This window comes from Rana temporaria, chromosome 2 (genome assembly GCF_905171775.1).
Source record: "Rana temporaria chromosome 2, aRanTem1.1, whole genome shotgun sequence".
Taxonomy (NCBI): Eukaryota; Metazoa; Chordata; class Amphibia; order Anura; family Ranidae; genus Rana; species Rana temporaria.
In genome coordinates, this window is record NC_053490.1 from 445,484,081 (window position 1) to 445,503,374 (window position 19,294).

General features: G+C 40.3%; 1 protein-coding gene across 9 annotated transcripts in view; it reads left to right on the forward strand.

The window, feature by feature from the left end:
* The window catches only part of RAP1GAP2 (RAP1 GTPase activating protein 2), a 794,986-nt gene that overhangs the window by 594,149 nt on the left and 181,543 nt on the right, over positions 1-19,294 (forward strand). Inside the window, exon 1 of one of the 9 annotated variants that reach the window (XM_040338458.1) lies at positions 9,339-9,526. The exons of the other annotated variants lie outside the window; for them this stretch is intronic. Coding sequence (XP_040194392.1) covers positions 9,398-9,526 — 129 coding nt within the window. The 5' untranslated portion in view covers positions 9,339-9,397. Of the gene's footprint in view, positions 1-9,338; positions 9,527-19,294 lie in introns of those variants that run through there. 9 annotated transcript variants of the gene reach the window in all.

Consider the following 19,294-nt stretch of genomic DNA (forward strand, 5'->3'; position numbering starts at 1 on the left):
GGAGTCGAAGTCGGTGCATTGTTTGCCGACTCCGACTCCAGGTACCCAAAATTTCCCCCGACTCCGACTCCTCGACTCCGACTCCGACTCCACAGCCCTGGGCAGAACCCACAGCCTTCAAGCAAATGCTATGTAGGTATCCCAGGAGACGGCAGTGGACAAACTACATGTCACACTTGCCTAGTTGAGGAATGAGAAAATGGAAGGGAGGCTATGAAGAAATTAAAAAGGTAATTGTAATTGACAAAAAAAAATAAAAAAATTGGGAGTGTTTTATAAGAGGGGTGGATGGGACATAATTTATTTTTGCGGAAAATTCCACTTTGAAGTTACTAATGGCAAAGCAATCCAAAAATAACATAAAAACATGAATTTCAGGAAAAGTATGAACCTAATTTAAGAAACAATTCTGTTTCACCAATAAAGGACAGCTGAAAGTTGCTTGTGCCTTTCTAGAAGAGGCACCTGTGATTTCCCCATCAATGACTACAGCATGTCCCATTGTTCCGAATGGATGGATTAAATTGTACCATCTGGGATGCCTAAAAAATGACACAGTTTCATGCTGAGTTGTAAATCAGCTCATTAGCAATTACATTATTTAACTATCTGCTATAATACAGTCTTGATTAGAAACTGATTTATTACATTCATTTCTTTAACCCCATTTTCGCAGAGTTCAATAATGTCATTATAAGGAAACAACTGGAGCCCTAACTAAGATGAATTTCTAATGTTTTGAGACAAAGTGATATTTACATATTTTTACTATTTATTGATAATAAAGTCAGCTGTTTGAACGTTTTATCACTGCTTATCATTAGCGGAAGAATGCATTTTATGGAAATCTATTGGTAATGCGTGGCAGTGTAATGGGGCATTAATGTTTAAATATCCTGGGCTGTGTTTATTATTAATGCAACTCTATTCAATATCATTCTCTTTGTATACTATATATTATAATATTTATTTCCCTAGGATATTAAGTGCTAATGTATTCTATTATAATGTATCAAATTAATATGCTGCGTATCCAGATTGCTTATGTTGTTAGATATGCTTACTTACAATTGGAAGAATACAATTTACAATTGGAAGATTCTAAATATTCTTACTAGTTTTCAACTGAATCATTATGCATTTGCATGTTTGTGCCATTTGAACAACCATTAAAAAAAAAATAATAATTATAGTTACACTCACATCCCAAGAAACTGAAATAAAGATTTTTTTTTTTTGTAAGGTCATCTTCCCAGTTCCTTCCTTTTTGTTATATACATTAATCCTTGATCATCAAAACAGCAAGCACTGTACACTTCAGTGAAAATCTTGTAGGACATTTACATGGTTGAACATGGCTTATGGATCCAAGAAAGAGTTTAATTTTACCAAAGACCTACCTGACTGTCTGTGTGACATAATCTATGGCCGTCAGTTTCAGTCCTTTACGTTATCAAAGTCTGTAATATTTTTAAAGTTCAGTAAGGAATAATCAAATCTGCTCAATAAATGATGTACAGTAGGTTGTTAGGATATACCCCATGTTCGTTGACTGTCATTTGACCTGGGGTCTCTTACAGTTATGATTATTACTACACTTTACATATGTTTTCTGACACACCAACCTTTCCGGCAGATACTGAGGTTGCCAGATTGCCAGTATTGGCCAAAATCAAACTTTACACTTTTATTTTCATCTCTACTTCAGTATTACATACTTCACTATGAACGACTTTTATACTAAGAGCCGGATCACACAGGGGCGACTCGTCAGACGGCTTAGTCGCCTGACAAGTCACGCTCCGCTCTGTACTATGGAACCGCTCTAATAGGCGCGACTCAAGTCGCTCCAACTTAGAAAATGATTCCTGTACTACTTTCGGATGACTTCAGGGCGACTTGCATTGACTTCAATACAAAAGTCATTTTGCAAGTCGCCTCTGAAGTCGTGGGCAGATCGCCTTGCCGAGTCACTCGGCAAGCCGTGCTGCCCCAGTGTGAACTGGTGTTGCATGTTGTGTCTAGGTTGTCTTAAACATGTAGCATTAGGTTATACTAAATATTATTAGAAATGGACAGATGTTGACTTGTAATATTGGCATGGATATGGGTCAGTGGTCAGGAGAAGCAGAAAATGACAGCGAGAGACTGGAAAGGGTGAAACATAGGAGCCAGGGGAACAAAACAGGAAGCGCCACCTAAGTGCAATATGTTGGTCACAATTTATTGGGTTAAAAAGGAAATGCACTTACAAACATGTATAAAAAAACTGGCTCATCTGTGTGCTGTAATCACAGTGCGGTCCGGTCTTCGGTGCATCCAGGCGCACGGGTAGGCAGTAGAGTGTAGAAATTCATCCTGTAGTAATCAGGAAGCCAGCCAGAACCAGCGTGGAACACAGACGATGACGTCACAGGAAGCGGAACCAGAGAGAGCACCAGAGGAAGGACAGTATGAGGCAAACCACTGTGAATCTAGGCTACGCGCTCGGAGCCTTCTGCTCCTTCTAAAGGCCTGTGACATCATCGTCTGTGTTCCACACTGGTTCTGGCTGGCTTCCTGATTACTATAGGATGAATTTCTACACTCTTCTGCCTACCCGTGAGCCTGGATGCACCTGAAGCCCCGTACACACGGCCGAGGAACTCGACGTGCCAAACACATCGAGTTCCTCGGCCAGTTCAGCACTGAAGCCGCCGAGGAGCTCGGCGGGGAGAGAGCTCCCATAGAACAACGAGGAAATAGAGAACATGTTCTCTATTTCCTCGCCGAGCTCCTCGTCGGCTTCCTCGGCCGAAAGTGTACACACGGCCGGGTTTCTCGGCAGAATTCAGCCAGAAACTCGGTCGGAAGCTGAATTCTGCCGAGGAAACTGGTCGTGTGTACGGGGCCTGAGACCGGACAGCACTGTGATTACAGCACACAGATGAGCCCGTTTTTTATACATGTTTGTAAGTGCATTTCCTTTTTAACCCATTAAATTGTGACCAACATATTGCAATTAGGTGGCACTTCCTGTTTTGTTCCCCTGTCTTCCCCTTACAGAGCTGACTTTCTCTGAGGACACCTGCCGCCTACCACCCTCCTATCCCTCTCCTCTCCTCCTTTAACCACTTAGGACCCGGATCTTTAGGCAGCTAAAGGACCCGGCCAGGTTTTGCGATTCGGCACTGCGTCGCTTTAACAGACAATTGCGCGGTCGTGCGACGTGGCTCCCAAACAAAATTGGCGTCCTTTTCCCCCACAAATAGAGCTTTCTTTTGGTGGTATTTGATCGAAAATAGAGCGACAATTTTGAAAAAAATTCAATATTTTTTACTTTTTTCTATAATAAATATCCCCCAAAAATATATAAAACATTATTTTTTTCCTCAATTTAGGCCGATACGTATTCTTCTACCTATTTTTGGTAAAAAAAATTGCAATAAGCGTTTATCGATTGGTTTGCACAACATTTATAGCGTTTACAAAAAAGGGGATAGTTTTATTGCATTTTTATTGATATTTTTTTTTTACTACTAATGGCGGTGATTTTTTTCGTGACTGCGACATTATGGCGGACACTTTGGACAATTTTGACACATTTTTGGGACCATTGTCATTTTCACAGCAAATCGCGGGACTCCAGCGGCGATTGAGTTTGTAAGTCCCGGGGGCCACAGTCGCGGAGCTTCAGACCGGGTCGCGTGCACGCGCCTGCGGCGCGCGACCCCACGGCTGGGCTTAAAGAGCCACGTACATGTACGTGGATGTGCCCAGCCGTGCCATTCTGCCGACATATATCGGCGTGAATGGGTCCTTAAGTGGTTAAAGGACTGGTTATTACCACATATTAGAATATGGACTAAAGAACTGTGACTGTTTTTTAGATCTATCCTCTGTCCATATCCATTTACATTTGTTATGCACTAGTCTTTTGCGCTGACAGTTTATCTTATTGAAACATAGGAGCCAACAACATCAATTGGGGATTTCTTGTTAAAGACTAGACATTTACAATTAATCCTGGGGTAAAGATTTGCAGAGACAAACTGCATTCAAGTTGGGTTAGGAGGGTGGGTTATAGTTTGGAAAGAAGAATTTTCAGTAACTTGAAGACTAAGACCTCGTACACACGACCGTTTTCCTCTGCAAAATCCATCAAGAAAAATGCTGGCAGAGCATTTTTGCAGAGAAAAACGGTCTTGTGTATGTTTTTCGTTGAGAAAACTGTCGTGGATCTCGACGAGAAAAAAAGAAAACATGCTCTCTTTTTTCTCGTCGGGAGTCACAATTTCCTCGTCGTGTTTCTCGTCGGGCTGGTTTGCGATGAGAAACATGTTCCTGTGTATGCTTAGAAACCCGCACATGCTCAGAATAAAGTATGAGACGGGAGCGCGCCTTCGGTAAAAGTAGCGTTCGTAATGGAGATAGCGCATTCGTCACGCTGTAACAGACTGAAAAGCGCGAATCGTCTCTCTCACCAAACTTTTACTTAACACGCACTAACATGAGATTAGCAAAAGCAGCCCCAAGGGTGGCACCAGTGGAAGAAAACTTCCCCTTTATAGTGATCTTGTCTTGACAGTGTGTATGCAAGGAAAGCTTGACAAGATTCTCGTCAAGCCTGACAAGAACCTTGTTGAGGAAAACAGCGTTTCTTTTACGACGAGATTCTCGGTCGTGTGTACGAGGCCATAGGGTTGTCCTTTCAAGAAATAAATATTAAACCTAACACTTCTTCTAAAAGATTGATGAATATATTCAACTAAACATGATTTGAAGCTATTTGATGTGATTTATTTGTTGTAAATCAATTAAATCGAATTATAATATTGTATACAGATACCGCCACACACTGTATTCAATGCGTGGTCAATGAAAAACTGGCTTCAGCTCAGATCCCAGCACATCATTTATGCCCCTCTGACACATTACACCCACATTGGACTTAATTGTAGATATACAGCGAGGGAAAAAAGTATTTGATCCCTTACTGATTTTGTATGTTTGCCCACTGACAAAGAAATTATCAGTCTATAGTTTTAATGGTACCGTAGGTTTATTTTAACAGTGAGAGACAGAATAAAAACATAAATATCCATAAAAATGCAATTAAAGTTAATTAAAGTTATAATTGATTCACATTTTAATGAGTGAAATAAGTATTTGATCCCCTATCAATCAGCAAGATTTCTGGCTCCTAGGTGTCTTCTATACAGGTAACGAGCTGAGGTTCAGATGCTAATGAACATCTGAATGATTTAGAAGAGAACTGGGTGAAAGTGTTATGGTCAGATGAGACCAAATTGAAGCTCTTTGACATCAACTCAACTCCTCATGTTTGGAGGAGGGAGAATACCGGCTTTGACCTCAAGAACACCATCCCCACCGTCAAACATGGAGGTGGAAACATTTTGCAATGGGGGTGTTTTTCTGGGGAAAGGACAACTTCACTGCATCAAAGGGACGATGAACGGGGCTATGTACCATCAAATCTTGGGTGAGAACCTCCTTCCCTCAGCCGGGGGACTGAAAATGAGTCGTGGATGGGTATTCCAGCATGACAATGATATGTGAAGGGAGCTGAAGGTTTGAGTTACCAAACATCAGCCTTAAAACCTTAATGACTTGGAGAGGATCTGCCAAGACGAGTGGGACAAAATGCAGATTACAAATTTTCAGACAACAAAAACTGGATGTGCAGGCTATAAAATGTTTGTCATATGTGAACACAACGTCTGATTTTTGTTTAACTGGTATAGTTTTCGTCCCAAAAAAATCGCATGCTCAAAAATGAACGAACAAAACAATTTAACACATTACATCACTTCTGAAGTTGAATTCGGTCGTATGAGAATTTTTGTATGTTGAGTAACCTCTTCACTTTTGATATGAGACGAGCATGCAACAAAAAACTGAAAATTCGTCCGATAATCTGATCGTGTGTACCAGGCTTAAATCAGTTTTTCTCTGATGGCACAGGGTACTTCCCAGGTGCTGGTGACCTTCATCTCCTTTCATGTTTATCCTTCAATTACTGCTTAGTTCTGGAATAAAAATTGCCTGCTTTCATTTAAATTTAATGGGACCATGTGTTAGATTCTCCAATAGGCATCCATGCTTGCAGGATAGCCAGTCATTCAGAAATATAGGCTGCCTATAAAGTTTCCTCATCAGTGCACATCAGTGAAGGAGAAAAATTACTTATTTACAAAATTTACTGACACAATTTTTTATTTTTTTTGTCTTTTTTTGAAAGAAATAAAAAACCCAGCAGTGATTAAATACCATCAAATTAAACTTAAGCTCTATTTGTTTGAAGAAAATTATAAAAATTTCACATGGTTACTGTGTGCAATTATCATTCGAAGTTTGACGGCTCTGAAAGCTGAAAATTGGTCTGGGCAGGAAGGAAGTGAGGTGGTTAATATACTATCACTCCTAAAATACAAGTACACAAAAATGGACCCAATACTTGAACCACAGCACTAAGCGCACATGGAGAGAGAAGTAAATTAAATTAACACTCCCTTTTTCATAGGTGGGCTGCTACTATCATTAAAACAAACAAAACAAAATAAAAGCATAAGTGCAAAAACTTTAAATCACTCTAGTAGTGCTCCTCCACTAACATTCCTATCACATAAAATCCCCCGGTGATAGCTTATGTGTAAATCAAGTCCATTAATCAATTAAGTGAAGTCTCTAGGCTTAGGCTGGTTTCTCATGGGCGGTCCAATCAGTTTTTTAGGCAGACCTGATCGGACCAGCAATTGTTCGCTATGGAGCAGTGGATGTCAGTGGATATATATATATATATATATATATATATATATATATATATATATTTATGACACCCGCCAGCATCCAATCCGATCCGGTCTGATGGATCAGATCAGATGACAGTCATATAGAAAGTGACAGGCAGTCTGTTTCCATCCGACCGTCCCGTAGAGAACAGCGGGATTGCATAGTGTAGCGGACATGGACCTGTCATTCACCTGCTCAGCAGGGATCAGCGGAGAGATAGATTACAGAGTTCACCCTGTGTGGAAGGGACCTTCAGATTGTAAACTGGAATCTTAAGGCCTCTTTCACACTGGGGCGGTTTGGAGGCGCTATTGCGCTAAAAATAGTGCCTTCAAACCGACCTGAAACAGCGACTGCTGTTTCTCCAGTGTGAAAGACTGAGGGCTTTCACACTGGAGCGGTGCGCTAGCAGGACCGCTCCAAAAGTCCTGCTAGCCGCATCTTTGGAGCGGTGAAGGAGTGGTGTGTTTACCGCTCCTCCACCGCTTCTTCCCATTGAAAGCAATGGCAAACCACGGCTATACCACCGGCATGCGCCTCTGTAGAGGCGCATTGCGGGAGGTATTAACCATTTTTCGGATGCTAGCAGGGGGTAAAACCGCACCACTAGCAGGCGAATACCGCCGCAACTCTGACGGTAAAACGCCGCTAAAAATACCGGTGCTTTACTGCCATCACACTTCCTGTCCAAGTGTGAAAGGGGTCTAATGTTCAATTGGTCCCGTGAATCCAATCACCAAAGCCACACCAAGTGAATGCCACTTCCCTTTGACACTGTACTCATCAGAAATTGCTGGAAAAAAAAATTGAAATATTGATTGTGATATAGACATATTACACATTTTTCACTAATTTCCAGTGAGTGCAGTGTCAATGAGGAGTGGTATTCATTTGGTGTGGCTTTGGTGATTGCATTCATGATACCAATATTGAACATCAAGATTACAGTTTACCATCTTAAGGATTCTAACTCTCCTAGAGACACTTCACTCATTTCATTAATGGACTCGATTTACTCATAAGTTATCACCTGGTGATTTTATGTGATGTGAATGTTAGTGGAGGAGCCCTACTATAGTGTTTTAACTTAGTAACTTAGTTTTTTCAATTATGTTTTACTCCCAAAATGCTAAAACTAAAAAACATCATGCTTAAAAAGTAGGCGTTGTTACTATAGCTGTTGTTGTACTGATATGTCCCCAATTGTTTGGTCCCTAGTTTATAATGTTTTACATCTTGGTTGGTCATACAACGCTAGATTATCTCAGCTGAATTAATAACAACTGGAAAAATCTGTAAAATGATTGGTTTTATGGGCCAATAATAGCAAATACAGCTCTTCTGTATTTCTATAGGGTCCAGTAGTGCCCCTTATTTATATATATATCCACCAGTCTTTGTCAGCCCTACCATGAAAATTAAGGGCCAGATTCACAAAAGAGATACGACGGCGTATCTCCTAATACGCCGTCGTATCTCTGTGATCCGCCCGTCCTAACTATGCGGCTGATTCATAGAATCAGTTACGCATAGATAGCCCTAAGATCCGACAGGTGTAATTGACTTACACTGTCGGATCTTAGGATGCAATTCTATGCCGGCCGCTAGATGGCGAGGCCATTGCGGTCGGCGTAGAATATGCAAATGACTAGTTACGGAGATCCACGAACGTCCGCGAGATACGCGTCGTAAAATTAGGGCTACCTCCTAGGTGTTCTAAGCAATGTTAAGTATGGCCGTCGTTCCCTCGTCAAAATTTAAAACATCACGTCGTTTGCGTAAGTCGTCCGTGAATGGCGCTGGACGCCATTTACGTTAACGTCTAAACAAATGACGTCCGTGCGACATCATTTAGCGCAATGCACGTCGGGTAATTTTCCCAACGGAGCATGCGCAGTACGTTCGGCGCGGGAACGCGCCTAATTTAAATGGTGCCCGCCCCATTTGAATTAGGCGGGCTTGCGCCGAGCGGATTTACGTTACACCGCCGCAAGTTTACAGGTAAGAGCTGTAAACCTGCGGCGGTGTAACGTAAATGGGATACGTTACGCTGCCGTGGAGCAACGTAAATGTATCTGAATCTGGCCCTAAGTTACTAGCGATCTAGTAAATCTGGGAACTAGTGAATCTGAGAACCTAGACCATGATCCTAGCAGATCTGGCTTTTTGTAGATCAAGCCAATTTGTTGTCAGATTTGAGCTAAAAAAACAAAATGTTCTACATCTGCAGTTCTTCAATTCTGTTCATTCATCTCGCGGTATCTATTTTCTACCATCAGGTAATAAACACACCAGCACATATTTCCAGTAGGTATTTCCTCCTCACCATAGTCACATCCTTAATAAGACCTTGCCAAAATGTGCTACATTTGCTCTAAGGAAAGCATAGATATCTGTAAGAAGTTTTGGCTTGCAGGTTTTACGGCTTCCTCCAGATTTACACAGGCCTTATGCCAGATTTTTTTTTAACTGCCTTAAAACCTACTTCCTGCACAACCTGTTTCTTGTGATCAGCCTTGGAAATGGTCCCACCCTTTTAACACTTAAGGCACCAGCTGCTAGACGTGAGTTTAGCTATGAGCAGGTAGAGCTGCCAGGTGTATGTATGTGTGTACGGCTTGCCAGCAGCCTGTCTGCTGACCCCGGAGGCGGGATTCCCTCTTCCCTTTTTTTTTATGTTCTTGGTCCAGGAATCCTGATTGGAATCATGATGGGATTCTTACGGAATTTCTTGGTGAGTTACGTATTTTCTTTTTTTTTTTGTAAGGTAATCATGTTTAATAGAAACTACATGTTAAAAGCAAACCTTTTGTTTGCTTTTCTTCAGGCTGTGTCAACATAACTACTAACTTGTTCCTTGAAGGGTTTAAAATGGAACACTCTTCCAGCAACTGAGTATAATCTACTTGTGCAATATTTAGTAATATTCCTGACACTTTTTTTACTTACCGGTAATACATGTGAAGAGCTTTGATGGCATACACAATGCAGAAACCCATACATGTTTAGGTTTCACATTTTAAGTTTACTGAACTTAGTTATGGAAACCTTTAAATAAAAGAAAAGCTGAAGTGATAACTCATAGCAACTGAACAGAATAAATAATACATTCATTTATCTTTTTTAAATACATTTGTTATATATGATAGGATGAGCAGAGATATTTTTTGATTAACACATGTTTATGGTTCAATACTAAGCAGAAGAGATAACGAATTATAATAAATGTCATTCCTGCATATGTTCTTTAGCACATACAATATTCAAATTACTAAACGTATTATATTACCTACTTATTACAATTGTCCATAGCACAGCAATCTGTAAATCTGTCTGCAAAAGCACATTTATGCATAAATGCTTGAGCGGTGAATGTCATCGGATTTTTGAAAGATTATAGCTTCTATTGGCAGCAGTGTGTTGATTGGCTGAAAGAGGTAGACTCACCTTTTAACACCTCTGATCTCTGATGAACTCATTCAGTGTCTTTGCTCAATCAATAGTTTCTTGTTGCTATGGGGGGTGTATAATGATAAGGGGGCGCTAAATACATGTACCAATAAAGGGCTAGTGCTCAATATTTCATGATAATACATAAGTAGGGTAAATTTTCACGAAATATTTAGCACTAGCACTTTATTGGTACACATATTTATCATTAGCGCCCCCTTATTGTCATACACCCCCATAGCTCAAAGCTTGCTTGCTAAGCACTTTGAGAGGAGCAGCTTTTATTCAATTTCACTTTTCACTCATAGCGTGGAGTTCTTTTTTACTTTTTTTAATAGTTTCTTGTTAACTGATCCTTGTTGACCCCTTTTCAACTACATGAAGGCTTAGAAATAAAATCTAGGGCTGTTAATGATCAAAATGTTTTTGTTCGATTAATCGTTTTTTTTTTTTAATCGATTAATCGACTAATTTTGATTAATTATAACGCACATACAGATCCAACTACTTTTAGCTGATCTCCTTGCAGGCTGATTCCCAGTGCAGCTACCAACCACTGGAAAAATGGATAGCAGGATACAAAAAACATACAAAGGCAGCGCTCGATGGGAATAGCATTAAAACTTTTATAGTCTTCAAGTAGGCAACCAAATAAATATTGCACTGGAGATAAAATCGATGTAGCTACATAAACTGTAAAAATGGTGTGGGTAATACCAAAGGGTACCAAAAGCAGTCATAAAAACATGTAGCTAAGTATGATACTGGTATAAAAATGTGTACAACGATACCACTGCTGAATCCAGATAAGGAGAGGTTAACATCAGTCCGTCGGCATGTAGATGTCCCATGAAGGGAACTATCACAACTCCCAGTGGATGGTTGTAGAATCCCAGGTTGATAGAGGGAAGTGATAGAGGGAAGTGTAACAGCCCTTGCGTGTGGCAGATGGTAAGGTCCCACCGGCATGCAGATATGAAGGCACAGCAAAGGAGCCCTGCAGATGGACACGGCAATCCCCGCCGGTGTCCGTGACGTTACTGGATCTCAGACGGAACTCCCTGAAGGCCCAGAAGCCGGCAGAGAGGTGAGTGCCAATCAAAAGAATTTAAATCGATCAAAAAGATTTTGATCGATCAAAAAAATTTAAGATTAATCGATTAATTAAAAGTTAATTTGCACAGCCCTAATAAAATCTAAATATTTTTTATTTTATTTATTTATTTATTTTGATTGTCATACAGTGAAATAAACAATTTCATTAATCCATCAATCATATGACGAATCCATTCAAAATCCAATTAACAGCATTACTCCTATCTTAAATACATCCACAGAAAAAAACAATAACTAGTTATTTGGGATAGTCCCCATTCTGTCTTCCGTTAGACCTGCTTCTCTTGTATGCCCTGACAACATACTTTACTAAGAAAAAAAACCTCTACATATCTGAAGATGAAAAAGAGGAAAATAAAAAGCCCCATGAGGGAAAGAATTCCTAAAGTTTTTCTTAGTTTTTTCCCCCAATGATGAACTCAAAATAAATATTGATGATGTTCATTATTTCATATTTATATTGATTGTGGAACAAAAACCTGGCTGACCCTGACATTGTGTAATAACATAAATATAATAAATATATATATACACACACACAGGTGCATATCATAAAATTAGAATATCATCAACAAGTTATTTTATTTCAGTAATTCAAAAAGTGAAACTCCTATATTTTATATAGATGCGTTACACTCAGGCCGCGTACACACGGTCGGTCAAAACCGATGAAAACGGACTGAAGGACCGTTTCATCGGTTCAAACCGATCGTGTGTGGGCCCCATCGGTCAGTTATCCTTCGGTCAAAAAAAAAAAAATAGAACTTGCTTTAAAATTTAACCGATGGACTGATAACCGATAGGTCAAAACCGATGGTTAGTATGCAAAGGCATCGGTTAAAAACCTGCGCATGCTCAGAATCAAGTCGACGCATGCTTGGAAGCATTGAACTTCGTTTTTTTCTGTCGTTGTGTTTTACGTCAACGTGTTCTGAAACGATGGTGTGTAGGCAAATCAGACCATTAGTCAGCTTCATCGGTTAACCGATGACAAGGCTCCTTCGGACCGTTCTCATCGAATGGACCGACCATGTGTACGCGGCCTCAGAGTGATATATTTCAAGCCTTTTTTTCTTTTAATTTTAATGATTATGGCTTACAGTAAGTGAAAACCTAAATAATAATAAAGGAAATCAGCGTATCCATAAATCTGGTTAGCAGAGGAAAGCATGAAGTGCTCTAGAATTTCCTGGTAGTGGGATGCGCTGACTTTGGACTTAAAGCGGGGGTTCACCCGTACATAACACTTTTTCCCCTTAGATGGATGCTCGTTTTGTCTAGGGGAATTGGCTAGTTGTTTTAAAATATAAGCTGTACTTACCGTTTACGAGATGCATCTTCTCCACCGCTTCCGGGTATGGGCTGCGGGACTGGGCGTTCCTATTTTGATTGACAGTCTTCCGAGATGCTTCCGACGGTCGCATCCATAAACCGTCAAAGGTAAAAAATTTGAATATAATAAAAATTAATGCAGAGTGTCCATATAAACTTAAAAATCCCCAGTGTTCAACAAATCCAATAGTGCTATTGATCTCTTATAATTAGAGATCACGTCCATCTGGTAGGCGGCAGTGTTATTGTTTGGTGGAGGCACTATCCTGTCAGCACTTTTTCCTGGACTATTGGATTTGTTGAAAACTGGGGATATTTAAGTTTATATGGACACTCTGCATTAATTTTTATTATATTCACATTTTTTACATTTGACGCTTTGTTAATGGTATTCCTAAGGTTTTTTTAGTTTGTTCACACCGACTGCTATTTATTCACTTGATAATTCTCAGGTTTCTACCTAATTTAGGAATTAACCCCTTCTTGTTATCCTATTGAGGTCTCACAGACCTTTTTACAGATATAATTTGTTTCACTCAGTCGGTGTTTCATAATTTTAATTGATATTTATTTAGCACTTCATTATCACTAGTGTCACATTTTATTTTAGTATGTGCATATTATCATGCTCCTGTTTATGCCTTTTATTTTTTATTTTTTTTGCTGGTGTTTGTTTTATGATTTGTGTTATAGTATAGTATTACTGTGCTTTTATTTATGCTTGTTTTTTTTAATTCATTTATTTCTTGCTAGTGTTGGCATGTTTTTGTTGGCTGGCCAATACTCTGTGGTCTATTTAAATAGCAAAACTGACTGTAAGCTGTTTACTCCTCCTTCTGTAATGCCCTTGGCGGAATTTTTATCCCTTTGTACTATACTGTACTGTAAATATTTTGGCGGTCACACAGGAATGTGCTCTATACAATCATTTTTGTACTACAAGTTTATGCTCTGCATGTAAATGATTAAACAATGCTAATAGTATTACCTAAACACAAACAAATTATGATCAGTTTGGGACATTCATAGCGTTCAAGTGTCAGTTTGTTCCACGTGCATGACAGAGTAAAAGGTGACTACTACTTCCAATCCTGCTTATTCACTCCGTATGAATTTTAAACCATGGAAGTGCCATGCACATGGCAGCCCTGGCTACAAATATGTGTATACAGAATCTACCATACTGAATGACTAGACGACATACCAACACATTCATCACTGCTTGTTCCCACTGCCCTCAGACAAGTTTAACTCTTTATGTTTGCATACAGCGTTGTATTTATCATGACCTGTCTGACAACATTATATGACAGTTATGCTTTAAGCTACAATGTAGCCAGATTATATTGTTTCTTTTGTTTGTCAAAATAAATTATCATTGCAACTGTAGTAGATAAAATCTCCAGACTTGCTGGTGCATGTGTGTGAGTATGATCTCTAGTGTATTCTGCTGAGATTCATTTATCATTGTTTATTGTTTATTTTGTGGGGTAATTTGCTTTTGCTTTATTTACAGCCATGCTTTAATTATATGTGTGTATGTGTCCGTGCATATATACAGTATCTCACAAAAGTGAGTACACCCCTCACATGTTTGTTAATATTTTATTATACCTTTTCATGTGACAACACTGAAGATATGACTGACACTTTGTAATAATGTAAAGTAGTGAGTGTACAGCTTGTATAGCAGTGTAAATTTGTTGTCTCCTCAAATTAACTCAACACAGACATTAGTGTCTAAACCCCTGGCAACAAAAGTGAGTACACTCCTAAGTAAAAATGTCCAAAGTGTCAATATTTTGTGTGGCCACCATTATTTTACAGCACTGCCTTAACCCTCTTGGGCATGGAGTTCACCAGAGCTTCACAGGTTGCCACTGGAGTCCTTTTCCACTCCTCCATGACGACATCATGCAACTGGTGGATGTTAACCACTTCCATACAGGGCACATACGCACCTTCCTGCCCAAGCCAATTTTCAGCTTTCAGCACTGTCGCACTTTGAATGGCAATTGCGCGGTCATGCTACATTGTACCCAAACAAAATTGGCGTCCTTTTTTCCCCACAAATAGAGCTTTCTTTTGGTGGTATTTGATCACCTCTGCGATTTTTTTTTTTTGCGCAACAACTAAAAAAAGACTAAAAATGTTTTAAAAAAATTACGTTTTTATTTTTTTCTGTTAATTTTTTTGTAAATAAGTAAGTTTTCTCTTTCAATTACGGGCACTGATATGGCGGCACTGATGAGATGGCACTGATGGACATCGATGAGGTAGTACTGACGGGCACAGATAAGGTGGCACTGATTGGCGGCGCTGGTATGCGGCACTGATGGGCACACATAGGCGGCACTGATGGGAACACATAGGCGGCACTGATGGGTACACATAGGCGGCACTGATGGGCACACATGGGCGGCACTGATGGGCACACATGGGTGGCACTGATGGGCACACATGGGCGGCACTGTGCACTCATAGGCGGCACAGATGGGCACTCATGGGTGGCACAGATGGGCACTGATAGGTGGCACAGATGGGCACTGATAGGTGGGCACTGGGCATGGATGGGCACTGGGGTGGCACTGATGGACACTGTGGGGTGGCACTGATGGACACTGTGGGGTGGCACTGATGGACACTGTGGGGTGGCACTGATGGACACTGTGGGGCGGCACCTATGTTGCCAGTCAGTGCCCATTTGTGGGCACTGATTGGCATCTTTTATTTATTTTTATTTTTTTCAGCCTTTTTTTTATTTATTTTTTGGGACTTTTTTTTTTTGGGGGGGGGGCATTTTTTTCAGTTTTCCCTTCCCTGGTGGTCCAATCAGCGCGACCCCCCCCCCCCTGTCAGGAGAGCAGCCGTTCGGCTCTCCTCTACTCGCGTCTGTCAGACGAGAGTGAGGAAGAGCCGTCAACGGCTCTTCCTGTTTACATCGTGATCAGCCGTGGTTGGACACGGCTGATCACGTGGTAAAGAGTCTCCGTGAGAGACTCTTTACCGAGATCGGTGTTGTGGGGTGTCAGACTGACACCCCGCAACAACGATCGCTGCGATGCGCGCCCCTGGGGGCGCGCAGCGGCTCAGAATCCTGAGGACGTCATATGACGTCCGGTCAGGATTCTACAACCACTTTGCCGCCGTCAATATGTCATTGGCGGGCGGCAAGTGGTTAAAGACCTTGCGCTCCTCCATCTTCTGTTTGAGGATGCCCCACAGATGCTCAATAGGGTTTAGGTCTGGTGACATGCTTGGCCAGTCTATTACCTTTACTCTTAGCTTCTTTAGCAAGGCAGTGTTTGTCATGGAGGTGTGTTTGAAGTCATTATCATGTTGGAATACTGCCCTGCGGCCCAGTCTCCGAAGGGAGGGGATAATGCTCTGCTTCAGTATGTGCATGTTGGCATTCATCATTCAATGACTTGTGGCAGGCAGAAAAGTCCAGAAGGACAAGTATTCTGGTTCTTTGTCAGTATCGGGCCCACTCTCATCCTGACACAGACTTCAGCCATCAGTGCACTGCTTGCCTCAGACGGCTGTATCAGGAGTGGTAGGGCTGGCTTGGTATATTATAATTCAGTACTGTTCCAATATTAAACTCATTGCTGTATGGTAGATATTATATTATAATGTTGGGATGCTTGAAGATATTATAATTTATTGCTTGTCCTATTATTTTTAACTACTGGCTGAAGGATATTATCTTTTGTTACTGGTTTGCCTGGGAAATATTATAATACATTTATAAAACATAATTTAATTGTTGTTGAATCTCTTTGCTGGCTTGGTTGATGGTGGATTTTTTAATTTTTCCTGGTCTAGCTATAGTTCATTGTTTGCTGATAGATATTCAAATTCACTGCTGAGCTGGAGGGGTGATAGAATGTCTTCATTGCTTGTCTCATCATTATTCATTTCCGGCTGAAGAAAATAATAAAATAACATTTTGCTGGGCTGCCTGATGATATAATAAGCATCGCTGGGACCTTTTGTAAATCTGTGGGCCTGAGAATGTAGGAGGAGTATGGGCAGGGCTAATGCGCACCGCACCAAAACATATGTAATTGTTGAAAAGTGAAAGTGGCTAATGTATCCTCTATTCGATCCGGCACCTCATCCCTGTACAATAGGTGACAAAATGGGGGGATGGGAAAAGGGATTATGACGGTGCCTAACAAGTCAAGACCAAGAAGATTGTTTCAATCTAAAAAAAAAAAAAGTATTCTGTACAGTCAAGTATATTACTGAATATTGATCAATATATGGTATGATACACTAAATTGGATTGAATATCAGATTCTCCCAACATGTTTCACCAAGGCATTGGCTTCATCAGGGGTATTAATATACTTTAAGTGTAGTAATAAAGTCTATAAAGAAAAACAACAAATTAATAATAATAAAAAAACACAAATATAATATATAGTAATACACAGTAAACATAGGCAAGACCAAAAAACTTTTCTTTGAGGATATAAGAATACCAGAGGTCCAAACAAGGTCCAGCTGTCTTAGACAGCCTCTGTTAACACCCAGTGCAAGAAGCAACCAAACCTACCTCATAATCCACAGATGCCAAGTCAGCCGAGATGCCCAGGGGTGGCAAACCAGGACCCAGACCAAAAAGTGACTGGAGGGGACTATTGAGTCATTAAAAAACTGAAAGAAAAAGTCAGAAAACATGATTGTGACACACCATGGCAAATTTACATACTTTCTTGCAGTAAAATATGGGACTAACAGTGGTGAAGGAAGAGATGGCCCAGCATTGGTGATGTAATTGCAAGGAGAAAATGACAGTGGGAGTTAAAAAAACACTGCTGTATTGGGGAATGCCTTAACATTTGTGTCAGTGGAATGAAGAAGGAATTGAGAGGCTGTGGTGAGGGTTCTTAGCATTAAACTAAAGGGCCCTGTGTGGCTTTAGAGAAGGGAGGGGATCTGAAAACCTCTTAGGGAGTTAGGTTGGCTAAAGTAATATTTGGGGCTTTGAGGGTGAGAGGGGAGCTCTAGGGTTGAGTTGCTCCTTCCACCCAGCATGGCACCCATGTGGGAAATAAGGCACCTTCTCCTTCTTCCAGTCTCCAGTAATATGTTACATGACAAGGTTAGAAAGGCAGTCAGATCTGACTCTTCAGTTGGCACTAATACTGAAAAAGAGGTCTCTTCTCTTAATGCGTTTTCTATGTCATTACCAGACAAAAGTCAATCTAGTTCAACCAATATATAAAAAAAAAAGAATAAAGACACACAAATAGAAAACCTCCATATATCAAATCCTATACCCACAGATGATCCAGAGGAAGGCAAAAAAAAAAAAAAAAATAGCCCGAATAAAACATGATCAAATTTTCTCTAGCGGCGGAAAAAAATCCTTCCATATACCCCAACAGGTAATTGCATATTCCCTGGATCAACGTCATCTATAAATGTATGTATGCAGTTATATTATGTACATTTAGGAAAGAATGCAGGCCTTTTTTTTAAAACAATCTACAGAACTGACCAGAAACAACTCTTGATGGAGTCTATTCCACATTTTCACAGCTGTTGCTGTGAAGAAGCCTTTCTGTATTTGGAGATTAAATCTCTTTTCCTCCAGATGTAAAGAGTGCCCCCTTGTCCTCTGTGATGACCTTAAAGTGAATAACTCAACACCAAGTTCATTATATGGACCACTTATGTATTATGATATTATCATTTTTGATCATATCCCCCTTAACCACTTTAGCCCCGGAAGATTTGGCTGCTCAATGACCAGGCCATTTTTTGCGATACGGCACTGTGTCGCTTTAACTGATAATTTTGGGGTCATGCGATGCTGTACCCAAACAAAATTGACGTCCTTTTCTTCCCCACAATTGAGCTTTCTTTTGGTGGTATTTGATAATCTCTGTGTTTTTTATTTTTTGTGCTATAAACAAAAGAAGAGTGTCAATTTTGAAAAAAAAACACAATATTTTGTTCTTTTTGCTATAATAAATAGCCCCAATTTTATTTTATTTTTTAAAAAAGCTAATTTTTTTTTCTCAGTTTAGGCTGATATGTATTCTCCTACATATTTTTGGTAATAAAAATCGCAAAATATTGGTTGTGTGCCTGCTATCCCTCTTAAAAGAGCCGACGTACAGCAATGACGGCTCACAGGATCGTGGCGACCTGCCGCTGTATAATGACGGCGGCTGGTCGGCAAGCGGTTCATCTTCTCTTCTCAAGAGAGAATAAATTCAGTTTCTCTAATCTTTCATCATAGCTGAGCTCTGCCATCAGTTTGGTTGCCCTTCTCTGCACTTTCTCCAGTTCCCCGATATCCTTTTTTAGAACTGGTGCCCAAAACTAAACTGCATATTCCAGATGAGGTCTTACTAAGGATTTGTACAGGGGCAAAAGGATCTCTCTAGCTCTGGGGTCCATACCTCTTTTAACACAAGAAAGGATTTTGCTAGTTTTTGAAACTGCAGCTTGGCATTGCATGCTGTTATTAAGTTCATGATCTACCAAAACACCTAGATCCTCTTCCACCATTGTTTCCTCCCCAAACTCGCAATGGGTGGCACTCAGACAGCACAGTTTAAACAGCATGTGTGTTACACACATG